Below are 14,275 nucleotides of genomic sequence, written 5' to 3' on the forward strand. Positions count from 1 at the left end.
GCTAGTTATACCAGAAATTGTAGGTGGAGGTGTGAGATACATCCGCGTTTCGCCATTATAAATGTTAGGTCCCATATAGGTGCGAGCCTGCTGCCATATGCCATTTCGCCCAACCCGGGAATCCAACACAAGACCTCATACTTAGCAGTCGGGTACAAAACTGACCGTGCCACCGAGGCAGTTGACGCGTGACAAATGATTCTATAGAATAAATGTTTCCAAAACACTTTGGTGTATAATATAGTATTGTGGTTTTAACAATTCGTTTAATTTGACTCAATTTTCCAAAGAAAAATAACGCATGTTGCTTGTTTCTTCAGTTTTTTAGAAGTTCTTTTTATACCTCTCAAAAACAAACCACATATTTCAATGAACGGAAATCCATGTCAGCACAATATTCGATATAAAATGTATTACGTACACACTACGTAGGTTTCCAAGCATCGTTCGTGATTCGTTTTCCTAGCAGTTGGTGGATGAGTCTACGGGAAAATCCAGCCTTGATTAGTAATAAGTTACCACATTTGACGTATTAATAAATCATGTGTTACCGTTTCTGTACACATGTGCTATGATTTTTCATTATATATTATGGTCTTGTTTCGATTTTCTTCGCGTTAGAGTCTATTTTGCGTCGAAATTCATTTTGGGACTAAAATAAAGAAAGACTGTCTATAGATGGTCTTTAAGGTCTATTAGCTATTAAGTAGGCGATATTTTTTGGCAGTGGAGTTAATTTAATAAAGCTCTTTTCGCATTGATCGTATGTTTTAAGTAGGATTTAATAAATTACGATTTTTTTTGTCGACCTCGTCTTGCAACTTTGCTCTACTCGAAATCTGCTCCAATTTTCATAAGGCTTGCTGTACTAAAGAAATGCGTAAACTGACCTAACGGAAGACTTCCATCGATATCTGTTGCGTATAATCGGAAATACAGTCATTATTACGTGGGAAGGGCCGTAAGCGTATCATCAAATCATAAGAATTCGGCCAAAGTTGTTTGGTACTGCCTACACGTTCAACGTCATATTCGGACACGTTTATTACTACATACTCTTTAATAAACTTAAACAAATGATACATGCTGCGAGCAGACAGTTTCTGAAGCCACTTAATTTGTTAACCAGCTGATGTTTATAACCTGCTATGAGAAGAAGATAACGGGTATTAACATAGTGAAAAAGTAGCAATCAGATGAAAGATATTGATGTATTTTATCATTATGATATTGATGAAGAACTTTAGTCACGAAATTTCTATTTTTTTTCGAGAACCTTAGCTTGTTAATATTCGTAATTTCTATCTCAGATACATGTAGGCCAAAACGAGATCAATGCACTTGCATCATTCGCGTTCTTGTCTGCATGGACTCTAGAATTATACAAAAATATACCTGACTTAACATCCAGGGCAACTTACTTTGTCAGTTCTTCAGCAAAACGAAAAAGGTACAACTTTCCTAAAAAAAAATCTCAGTTATCCACTAACTTGATCACCTCAGAATTCTAATTGCTCGTCGCTGACACGATTACAAGGCAATTACAATGATTTACAAGCTATTAGTCATAGTATTACTTCATCCGATCGCGCGTGACGGACTGTGACTCAGTGCCATCAATGGTGAATAAATATTCTATGGTTTGCGGCTTTGTTTTATGTAGGTACCCTTTTGTCAACTTTTTTTACTGCTATTGTTTGCCAGTATTTATTTTGAGAGTCTTTTATAACATACGTAAGTTGGTTTGTAGCCTGTGACGTCGAAAACAGGAACTGAAAACTGAAACGGTATCAAAGATATCTCTATCTTAAGAAGACTATGGTGATTTATGAAGGAAAATTACTGCCTATTTTTTGAGGCTTTAACTGAATTTGAGACGACCACCGACCTTCACTATCCAGTAACACGTATCCTATAAATCTAATATAGAAGAAAATTAATAAAACTTTTTAGGCTTCTTTTCCCCAATGCTTAATTGCGACCTTGCTATTTTGTAGCAAACCTTATTACCGAGTTAAGTTAACCTTATTGAACATGCTATTTCCAAAAGGGCCTATATCACATTCCAAAGACATACAACATTGTCCTTTTCGAATTAAATATTCAATTAGTCACGATATTTTTTCCGCTTATGATACACAGGGCTGTGACTTATCTAAACCTTCATGCCAGACGTGTCGGTGGTTAGTCTATCCGCGGCTGTAAAAGTCTCCTTGTATTAGTTTCCAGTACTTATTAACATACAATCGGTTGTAAAATGATGAACGATGTCATCCTTTAGTGGGACGTCGGACACCTGTCACCTTGTGCAAGTTAGACGTGCCAAATTATTCTGTTATATTAGGACGATTCGTGTGGTCTTGTGGTTATCCTTATTTTGGAGGGAGTTAGCCATATAACTTTTAAACCTTCGCATGCCAGGAATATTGTGTAAATTTCCGCCGGATTTTTTGGGACCCCACAAGTTAAGAACTAGCGGTCTTGCTATCTGTGTTGTTAAAACATCCAGAAAACTAAGAAAAATTGCGTGACTTGCGTAATTCAAATTTCGCATTTCTTCCTTTATCTAACTGTTCCTAGAAGCGAGTGAATTGTTGCTTGGAGATAAATTCCCAAATAACTCTCGGTATTGTCCTCGTTGACCAATAACAAGATTTTATCTTTTATCCTACCTATGAATTCAAGGAACAGATAGCGGTATAGACCTGTTTCCTGATAAGATCTAATGTTTGGCGATACCGTGCTCCAAGGCACGTGCAGACTACAAAAGTATCAAACAAATGCCTTTCAGTAACTTATCAGTATGGTACCGATCGTTTATAAATGTATTAGCTGACCCGACAAACGTTGTTTTCCTATATACTTTTAAAAAATAACGGTTATCACTAAGGGGTATGAAATATAGATAGTAACTGATTCTCAGGCTTACTGAATATGCATATGAAATTTGGTAAAAATCGGTAAAGCCGTTTTGGAGGAGTAAGGTAACTAACTAACTTTGTGACACGAAAAGTTAATATTAGATGGTTATTTTACTTTACCTATGTATGAAGCTAGCATAGTCGCATCATTAATGCTAACAGCTTTCCAATTAACCATTTCTCTTTAACATAAAACAGTTAATTGAATCCAATAAGCACCAATAATCTGGTGACTACTTCGCAAAGGCACCGGGAATGTATGTACGAAGATCATGGCACAGCTGACCTCGGTCAGTCGGTCTCTGCTCTTGAACTAAAACCGGCTGGCGAGGCTCTCGGCTCGCGCCGGTGACGTCATCGTGCTCGCAAGCTCAGCGACACGCGGATTTGTTTTGGAGTGTCTGTTGTGCTTTTATACCACACGCATAGAATTACAGCTATTATAGTATTTAAAACGGATTTTGGATTGGTTTGGACTACTTACCGTAATAGAATTAAAACCACGAATTATCTGCCACGGTTCTGAGGTACATTTAGTGGTAGTTTATCTATTCAATAGCGTTTTAAACTTCATATAAAAAAAACGCTATTGAATAGACATACTACCGCTAAATGTGCCTCGGAAATTAGAGCTAGGCTGATAAATTCATGGTTTTAATCCTATTACTGTGTAGTGTCGATAAAAATTGCATTTTATAGAGGGTTTTAGATAAGAGAATATTTATTTTCCAGCATTCACGTGACGACATTTATAACTTTCTTTTAATAGGATTGTAAATTTGCTGTCTAATCCTTTACTTATGTCATAAAACTTATAAAATGTGGTTAAGAATTCCTTAAGTATGGGATTGTTTGAAATCCTCATCATGAGACGTTTTATCCAGATGTTTATGTGGCACATTAAAATCATAGTAGCGATGTTTAGCTAAAAAAAAAGACTCCATTAAAGTTAAAAGCTTTTTTTCATTTGACAGGTTCAATGACATTTGACTTTTAATGACTGCGAATGATCTCCTTCTGTTGTTTGTGGACAAGTTGATCAAGCTATATTCAAATAGTTTAGCTATCTTTGGAGGAAACTGCAGTCTGCAAGTATTGTAGATTGTGAACCTACCAGTTATGATTGCCAGATCCAGACTGATTATTTTCTGGACACGGGCCACGAACGGAGACAGAGTTTTGTTCTCCGGTCCGAGACTATGCTAAGTAGGAACGACTAAAAAAAAACTGACTTTTGCAGACGAAGTATCGTAACTAAAAACCAGAATTACTTAATTTTGGGACAGGAAAGTAAAATGACTGGACACGGGACAACACGCAAAAACACTCAACACCTTTACAAGCTACAAAAAACGGCTACAAAGTACAACCAGAAACGAAACTACTATTCAGGCTACTTCTTCCGACTGTTATTAAACTATTAACAGCTATATAAGCTGTACTCTTTAATGTATTTTCTAGTTATTTATATTATAATCTGCACCTGCAATGTAAGATTCCTCATCACATCAAATACTTATACCGCACGATGAGCAACACATACTTATCATAACAAAGATTAGATTCATGAATATCAATTTCAGACCTGACTCATCAGTTATATCTGTATTGATCGATATATTATGCGTTATCGAAGCAATGTGTGACTCATTATCCTACTATACCAGTTTTGTATGGAGATATTAAAGATGTTTATGTTTTTTAAGCTTTTTGATCATATTGACTGGTTCTGTAATGATGTTGGAGATCAAACAACTGTATAACTGAAATGATTTTTAAGCTTACATTTTAACGGCGTTATTGAAGGGATAAAGGGCATGAGGAAACCGGAATATTTTCGTAATTAATTCTGAGTTGCGAGGTTATAAACAAGTCACGGTCACAAGTAGGTAAGTAGGTAGTAAGTTAGCCGGTCGGTAAACAGTCAATGGGTTAAGCAAGCGTGGATATTTCATGCATGGATGGGCGCTTAGTAGTGGCATTTGAACTGAGTGTCTCCTTGCTTCGGAAAGCACCTAAAAAGTCCAGGTTGTTGTCAATTATAATAATAGACTTTAAAACATTTTAAATGTATTTCGGCATCTTGAACTACTTGGGCTCTATGAACACCTCTAACTATAATATGATAAATAAATAGCAATGTTTTGATAGTTTCGTAAATAGTTTGACAAGAAATTATCTAAGACATTACTGACCTATTGTTGGGTGTTAGTTCATTTCGCAGTTTAAACTTCCTGAGCCTCTATTCTATAACCTCACCTATCAACAAACAATCAAACACAATAAGTGTCGTAATGATATTCATAATATCTAAACATCATCTACATAAATAAACAACGCATCACCTTTTAGTTGATTACGTATATTCGGCAATCGCTCTGTCAGGTGATTTGTGTGACGAGATGAATATGAATGAGGCAAAGTATATTTAGACTACGGTAATCTTATTATTTAGATGTCTGATGACGGATCGAGAGGTGATTCCATGTAACTTGCAACTTACGTGCATACACTGTAGGAGAGAAAACGGTGGCTGGTTTAAGTTTACAATCATAATTTACAGCCCTAGCCACTGCTGAGTATAGACTTTACTTTGTCTAGGGTATACTCCCTAATCCTATGGTTTTTTTAAGATGGTCCATAAGTGACCTTCAGCTTGTACCTTTTCTTGTTATCTGAAAATGATATTAGAGTTTAAACACCTTATAAAGTAGATGACAGATCTGCGTATAAGTACAATGTACAGGTAGACCAAAGCTTAAGTTAGCGTAACCTAAGTTTTGGTACAAAGAAATGAAGACAAGGACTTTATGTAAAAGAATCTGTGGTTATTGGCCCACCGCCATTTCTCAAAGAGACATAATAATTCTCAGATGATATTGGATTTATATCGCACATCTGGTGTCTTTCGTCGCGTGCACTCAGGTCGACGGCACAATAACCCCATGGGTTATAAAATTATGAATTTCGACACGCGATGCTTCGCATTTAAATACGCTGAAAGCTTTTTTGGGTTGGTTACAAAGTGGCTTATCTGTCATAATTATTTGTTAGTTTCATTAAACGATATAACTTTAAAAATGATATGAATATTATATACTCATATAGCTTTGCAAGTAAAATTTATCATAGCGAAGCTGCAAAATTCTTGCACACAAGCTGTCACACAATAAATACAATGATTCTCGCAGTAGTTAATGCCTCAAAATACCGAAAGTGTCAACTGTCAAAATTCGACATAAAAAAATTGGAGTTTGTAGAAGACTCAATTTTGTTGCGACAAATCTATACCATTTTGTAGAATTATCTACCAAAGCGCGTAAATTCTAATCTTGTACTCCTCACAGCAGTACTATTCCCGTCCTGAATCGATTCTCTACATCTTTACAAACATGAATGGGTTAAAAGCGGTACAAAATAATGTATGCCGCATGCACTCCATTACAAACACATCAATGAATGCTAGAACTAATAAATTTATCGTGTAAAACAATTTGTTTAACGAGCCGTGTAGAAATCTTAATCGTCGCAATGAGCCGTGACTAAAGTGATATTGAGTTATTTTCTACGACGACACCGTCTAAGACATTTTTATTTTTTGTTGTTGCTTCCTTCATTGATTTAAAAAACTTTTTTCATACTTAGTTTAATTTTAGACCTGTATTTTTTTCCCGTATTTTCCAATTCTGGACTGCTTCCATAATTTGTCGCTTAAGAATGTAATGTAAATTGACAGTAGAAGAAGACCAAATTAAAGATGGATGGATGTGAATGAAGCTAAAAAAGCTTGTAGGGATCGTTACACGTGGCGTTCTTCGTCTTGACCTACCCCTATGGGAGACATGCGTCATTTTATGCATATGAAGTTTCTCACTTTTATAGGACGCAAAGATAAAAACATCATTTTTATTTTTCAAAACGCATTACCATATGTCGCAGTAACATGCAAAAGTACGGTCGTATTTAGAATACTTGTATGGATAACAGGTATTGTTCAGCCATGAAAATTCTTTACAGTATGACGTTAGAAGTTATTTCAGTGAGATAAAATATTTGTTTTCGTTGAAGTAATAGATAGTTTGAGTATTAGATCAGAGACTTACGCTGGCCGAAAACTATGAAGTTTTATTTTGGAGAATAACCAAATGAGAAGACCAGTGCCAAGACTAGTGAATGACTTAGTGACAAGCTTGTAAAGACTGAGACAAATATGATACGTAGAAGGTATAACCAGATAAATCTGAATTGGGCGTACTGTCCTAGGGTCCACGCACCAAGGTCGATGTAAATAATGGATCTAGCAATCATTACGTTACTATGGATTCTTACTCATATAAGCGAGCTTTTATGATTTGTATCAAAGGATGAAAGCTGTGAACGTCACACCACCATCACCACAACACAGTCAAATTCCAAACAAATTCTCGTTACTTTCGTACACCAATTTCTAAAACTAAACTATACTCAGGCCGTTACAATCGTGCAAACTACGTCATAATCAAAAAATCATAGGAATATGACAATGTGTAAGTCTCGAGACTCTGATAAAATGACATGACTTAGTTCGCACGTTTACGATGGCCCGAGTATAGGTATTCTAATCCAATATAATAAAATCCAAAATGAAAAATACGGTAAACCTGAATAATGGAAAGGAAATACCTAAGTTAATTTGTTCTGCTACAGAGAAAATATCACAACCTCTAATATGTGACAGCGGAAAATGAGTAAGACAGTGTTAAGTAAATAGCAAGGTACATAGAAACGTTTGTATGTAAGTGAGTGATCACTCATTTCCTTTTGTGAGTAAACTTGCAAGCTTTACGAGCTGTATGACTTTACTTAGTTAATAACTTTGTATGACTGTGTTTGAGAATGCACGTGTTTAATGAATTGCTTGGACAATGTTGGTTTACGTCCAGCATAGAAAGGAAAGGCTATATGAATATGTCATTTGATATACTGTCTATTCAAAGACAAAGACAAGCGTTTCGTCTTGTATCGTCTTTTTTTTAACATAACGACTGGACATGCGTTCTCAAGTATGGGAGCAATTGACGTCAAAATATTAAATTGGTGCGGAACGAAAGCCTTAATTGAATTAACATTACCTAATTCGTTAATTACCTTTACTACCGGCTACAAAAAAGACATTACCCTGAAGTATAACTTAAAATTATTGCAGACGAATTCTAGGATGTCCAATTGAATTATTTAGTTTTAAGTTTTTAATTGTAATATAAATTTTCTTAATTGTGAGTTGTCGTTTAATAACCAAAATAATTTATTTTAATTCTGTGTAAATATAATAAAGTTCTCTCTAAAGGAGATCGGCAGATTTCGTACAGCTTAAAGGTGGTGTTGTTTCGTTACAGAATTTGTACCACTTATCAAGGGGACTAAATCACTTATTTTTATTTCGGAGTATTATTTTTAGAAGTCCGGATTAATTAATAATTCAGGAAGAAAGATTTGATTATTTAAATAATATTTTTTGGTCTATGTCTTATATTTGTCATATTTGTTTGTTATATTTGACAACTAAAGAAAAACAAAATCTCGTGAGACGTCACTGTTAGTCTGACGTCTACGCATCCGTGTTGTTTTGGATTGTAGTTTTGACAGCATCTGAGCAATTTAGCGAACTATCGGGGCTTCTTAAAATGGACATAACTTTTACCTCCCAACTTTTAAAAATATAAGAATTTTAAAATAAGCTTGTTTATCATACTAGCTAGTAGCTATCAACTAAAACAAAAAGTAAACCTAAACATGACATTTTATAAGCTGTACGAAGTCTTCATACAAACCTGCCGTTCGCCTTTAATGCATATTCATCCCACGACCGAAACGTGTAGCGATAATTACACGATTTATAGTTTGCATAAAGCCTCGTTTTTAAGAAGAAACCTTACTCATCTGCCTTTCCTTTTGTCCTCAGGTTCAAACACAACAAAATCTACACATACATCGGCGAGGTGCTGGTATCAGTGAACCCGTACAAGACATTAGACATCTATGGCATGCAACACATGGCACAGTACAGGGGGAGGGAGATGTTCGAAGTCCCTCCTCACGTTTATGCCGTCGCTGATGCCTGTCAGAGGGTGCTTAGACAACAGGTGAGTTTAAACCTTAAACTTAGTAAAAGAAAAATTAAAGCAACCTGGTTTTCTGTCTTCAGTAAAAGTGTTTTGGAAGAAAGTAGGTCGAATAAATAAAGCAACCCAGATTTTTACAGGTATTGTGCCTTTTCTTCCAACGTCTGTCCCGGTTGTACAATTGTTCTTAAGCTTTTCGTTTACTTATGTAATTTGGGTGATTATATTGATCAAGTTGGCTGAACGCAGCTTCAAGTCTGCTACAGAATTAAGTTTTGTCATGAATCGCCAACGTTATAAGAAAACATGTGGCCATATCAAATAGATTTTGCTATGATATAATCACATTAAATTTCTATAAAGCATGTTGGCATGGCTGTCCATTAATCGTTCATCTTAAATAAGACAATCCCCAATTCACATATTTACGATTAAGTTTGGTACCTTGAATAAAAAGCTTTGAGTTATATTCGTGAAGACGTAGGTGACCTGATATATTAATGATGGCAATCGTTGAATGCTCCGGCGCGTGCGTGGGTGACCCTTCCAATCTGATACTGCCAATTGTTTAACTCTATAGTGAACGGACTCTTGCTTCTTGCCAATTTTAGGTGGTGCGAAATGTAACAATCTAGAAATGTTTTTGCTTTTAAATTTATGTCACAACTCAGGCATTTAAATTAGCTGTAAATAAGTAGCCCAAAAAATGTAGTGAAACGCAATCTCATGAAAATTCGCTACTGGGAACTTCTTGTTCTTATTGAAATCAGTTAAAAATGCATCGACTTTACGTTTAGAAAGGTCAAAGGTCATCCAAATGAGAAAAACTTTAGACTAAGATCGCTTTTCTCTTAAAATAAGTTCTTCAAGCTATTACACGTACTTATTCTTAAAATGATTTATGCATTATTAAAACGCTCGCTTTCTCATAGCTCAAATTCTTCGCCCTAAGTATTCTTGCAGCGCAGTGCTGAGTCGTAAGTCGTAAAAGTATTGTGTCCAAGTGGTCATTAAGAAACATTATTACTTGTGTGAACGATCGTAAAACTAACTTGAGACCACCCGTTGTTTGGAAAACGTACTTTCGATCTGCTTTAAAATTTTATTGTTTGAGAGTATTGGCTTTGTTTAAACTATTAATAGAGCAATTTCTTGTAGTTAACTTAATCACAAGTTAAGTTAAGGTATGGTCATATTCCTATTACGCTGTCAAACGCAAGTTCTGTTATTAGTTCTGGTCGTTCTGAGTTTTCAATCGGTTTCTTTTTACTCGCGTTTGAAACTTGCCAGATTTAGGTAAATCCTTCAGCAAATGGTTGATTACTTTGGTTTCTTCATTTTTCCATCTTCAGATAACAGGATCCAACGAAGTTGATCATCAAATAAAGTCATCTAGAAACGAAATTTTGGACTGTTACGGTCCAAACTAGTTGTCACCACGTTCATATCACCGTATTTGTTAGAAAGTTCAACTGCTCATGTGGCCTAGTGTAATATTTGGCCCTAAAGTAATAATGTTTCGTTAAAGTTAACACGTTGGAATGTCGTTTGCAGGGTAAAGACACATGCGTGCTCATATCGGGCGAGTCTGGCGCGGGCAAGACGGAAGCGTCCAAGTTCATCATGAAGTACATAGCCGCCAACACCACACAAGTGCACAGAGATTATATTGACAGGTAAATATTATATCACTATTTTATTACCTAAGTATTATAAGTCTGAGAATTAAAACATCAATCATATGTGCAAACTAACATCGTGGAAACAGACTACCTGATTTCGTCGGCAACTCGGCAACCAGGCACAGGAGCTGGTTAATATGAGCCGGATAACCAGGAACCAAGAGAGGAAATTGTAAACGCAGGAGTCTGTCTGTTACACTACTAGGTCGATTTAAAAAAATATTTATTAAGTCCCAGGATCTATCATCTACTAGTTTTTTCAAAAATCAATCTCTGAATACCTTTTCGATTTAACCAACATCACTCGACAGTGGAGCTGCGTGGGTCTGCTAGTAAATAATATTTGCTTAACATAAACTTGTACACTGTATAAAGGTCTATGTCAGATCCTCGCTCATTTTTACGACATGCGTGGGTTTGTATTGACGTCATAATCGGATTTATGTTTGTCATCCTATCATATAAGTAGTTGCTTTATAGCCGAACCGGCTATGTAACCACTTGACAATTTCATTCATATAAAATGACAACAGCTTTTCGTTATTTTTTTTTGTTTACTGAACAAATATATTATAACTTAGTATATCACTACTTCAACTGGTAGGTACTATTAAATTGAAATTAGGTTAAAAACCAATATTTAAATATATAGGGACTATCACTGGAGATCAGCATTTCAAAGTCATCACAGCCCCATGCCGATTTTCTACCAGAGATCGAGAGAGTAAGTGAGGAGGTGCGCGAGGAAATATGATACCTGAAACTCGCTATCAACTACTAAAGTAATTAAGTAAACCACTTTTCGTTTGGATTCACCTTAGCTAGTTGTATGATTGAATCCAATATAACCTTCACTGGGTGTGAAGAACTTCAGGGGTGCCTTTGCACTAAAGCGGTGCGGCGGAGCGGACAACAAATCCACTAATGACATTTTTGAAATCTCCACTATCCGTCGGATTAATTTTATTGGTCGATTCGCGACCCGCTACACTATGCTCTACCAAGCTCTGCTTCCGTAGAAACCGCACCCTTATTTTATCAAAACATAGTATGTAAATTCATTAACCCACTAAGTAGTATAAGTAGGTAGTTAGGTACCTCCCACAACAGTGGTTGCAGATTCGAACCAGACGCAAGCACACAAAGCTCGAAGTTATGTGTGCATTAGAAATAATAATTATCACTTATTCCAACGGTGAAGGAAAACATCGTGATGCAACCTAGCACGCCTGAGAGTTCTTTAGAGCAGTTCTTGGAGGTACACAATGTCCCCAACCCGCACTTAGCCAGCGTGGTGGACTCAAGGCCTTCCCTCATTACGGGATGAGACCCTTGCCCAGCAGTGGCACATCAATGGGCTAAATATTTTTACAAATATGTCTGATATTAAAAATGTTCTATTTCAGGGTAAAAAACGTCCTTATTCAATCAAACTCGATACTCGAAACGTTTGGTAACGCGAAGACGACACGTAACGACAACTCGTCGCGGTTCGGCAAGTACATGGACATACACTTCGACTACAAGGGCGATCCTGTCGGTGGACATATCAGCAACTACCTGCTGGAGAAGAGCAGGGTCGTCTGTCTGCAGCCTGGCGAGAGGAACTTCCATTCTTTCTATCAGGTAAGATATTGAAAGAAGAATTAATAACTTCATGCTATATCATGCCTTTTATCATTAGGTGTACAAAACACTGCGTAACTAAAACATACCTGGTCCCGACAACATTTAAGGGCACTTGGCTTTTTGGCCAGGTTCCGGAATAGTACAATGATAAACCAAATCTACCATAGTTTTACGATGAGAGAAAGATAGCCCTATAATATCTAACGCCATCTCTTTCTGATAGTGATACATCTTAGATCCCTGAAATATGTCCGCGGAAATTATGCGACAAGTTACGAACTCTTCATTACATCTGCGCTCATTTTTGCTACATTATTTACTATCTCCACTGTATGATTAAAAGAACCACTACATTTGGTTAACTAATTAATAATTTAAAATTAAGTCACTGGGCACCTTACTAGTTTTACCATTTACGTTTTGCATTTTTTTTGTCATGTAATATAGGGAAGATATAGACCTTTAGATAATTTATTAGCATCTCTCAAACAGATCTTCCATATAAAACAAATACTCACGACGTCTATAATTGTTTATAAACATCAACTAATGCTTATATCATAGATCGTTCCCGTTGTTACGTAATTTTGACTATTGTCTCAGGCCGTGTAATTGTTTCCAGACGACTAGGAATGTTCTTTGTTTATGTACGGCGTTGCATGGATTGTTTATCAATTATTTCACGTGTCAAATATATTTCTAAGCCTTGTGCTACGTGAGCTATTGTCAAAAAACGACACGTAATTGTGACAAACCTTAGTCTGAGATTTATATCATGAGGTCTGGGGTTCAATTCCCGGGTCGGTCTGAGCTATTTGTTTCTTTTTCTGTTGAAAGGTCCTTATAGCGAAAAAGAATTTTGAACTTGTATTAAGAATGTCTTATACATACAAGTTTACGTTATACGGGCGGTGCACGTATACGCTGTCAACGTGCAACTGCATCCAATTTCAATAGTTTCGAGCTCCGTTTTGAATTATCGTGTTCCAACAATCGCGTTAGCTTAACACTATTATAAATACAAAACACATCTGCTGTAAAAGAGGCTAGATTTTTACAAAGAAACTCAATATAAAATATTTATTTTTATTTCCAGTTGCTCAGCACAAACAACTCTCAAGTAAAGAAGTTCGGTCTATCATCAAGCGGTGTGTACAAGATACTGGGCAGCGAGCGAGCGACCGCGCAAGACTCCAAGCTGTACTCAGTAACAAACAGTGCCTTCAACTCATTAGGCTTTAATGCCTCGGTAGTTGATGATATTTGGAGTATCGTCGCTGGAGTTATATTGTTGGTAAGTACTCGAATATAAGTTTGAAGGTTTCTAGTTGTTTAAATTTGCACGACGCAATTCAGAACTTTTGGTAACTGTTGCTAGTTTTGCTATACTCCGCTAGATGGCGTTGACATTGTTAATAACAGTCATTGCTTTAGAGTAATAATATAAATACGTTTACTGAAAACATATTTTTTGTATATTATTCTTATGTATAACTACTTTACTTGGACAGTGTACAAACGTGCATTGACAGGGTCAATCCACAGTTTTCCAGTGTGGTAGACTCGAGGCCTTCTCTCTTTACGGAAGACAGTTACCCATCAGAGGCACATAGCATTTCAAGTTCAATAAAGTACTTTTATAACCCAACCTCACTTTCTTCTTTCCAGGGAGAGCTCACATTCACAGAAACTCCCGACGGCCAACTCAACATCGGGGGTCCACTCCGGCAATGCGTCACAGCACTCGGTGTCTCGGAGTCAGCTCTCCGCAGCGCCATGTCAGGCCGCGTGCTGTCCGCGGGAGGGGAGCTCGTGAGCAAGGAACACTCGTTGTCTGATGCCAATTATACCAGGCTGGCGTTGGCTAAAGCGGCCTATGATAGACTGTTCACTTGGATTGTTCAGCAGGTATTTATGATTGTATTTAAATGTCAAATTATGA

General features: G+C 36.6%; 1 protein-coding gene across 1 annotated transcript in view; it reads left to right on the forward strand.

Moving 5' to 3' along the window:
- Myo31DF (Unconventional myosin ID) overlaps positions 1-14,275 on the forward strand; it is a 52,489-nt gene that overhangs the window by 27,019 nt on the left and 11,195 nt on the right. The window contains exons 2-6 of the mRNA XM_076121490.1: positions 8,863-9,043; positions 10,577-10,698; positions 12,111-12,330; positions 13,430-13,627; positions 14,002-14,241. Of these exons, the coding sequence (XP_075977605.1) occupies positions 8,863-9,043; positions 10,577-10,698; positions 12,111-12,330; positions 13,430-13,627; positions 14,002-14,241 (961 nt within the window). The remainder of the gene's footprint in view (positions 1-8,862; positions 9,044-10,576; positions 10,699-12,110; positions 12,331-13,429; positions 13,628-14,001; positions 14,242-14,275) is intronic.

The sequence above is a fragment of the Anticarsia gemmatalis genome, chromosome 13 (assembly GCF_050436995.1).
Source record: "Anticarsia gemmatalis isolate Benzon Research Colony breed Stoneville strain chromosome 13, ilAntGemm2 primary, whole genome shotgun sequence".
NCBI classification, from domain to species: domain Eukaryota; kingdom Metazoa; phylum Arthropoda; class Insecta; order Lepidoptera; family Erebidae; genus Anticarsia; species Anticarsia gemmatalis.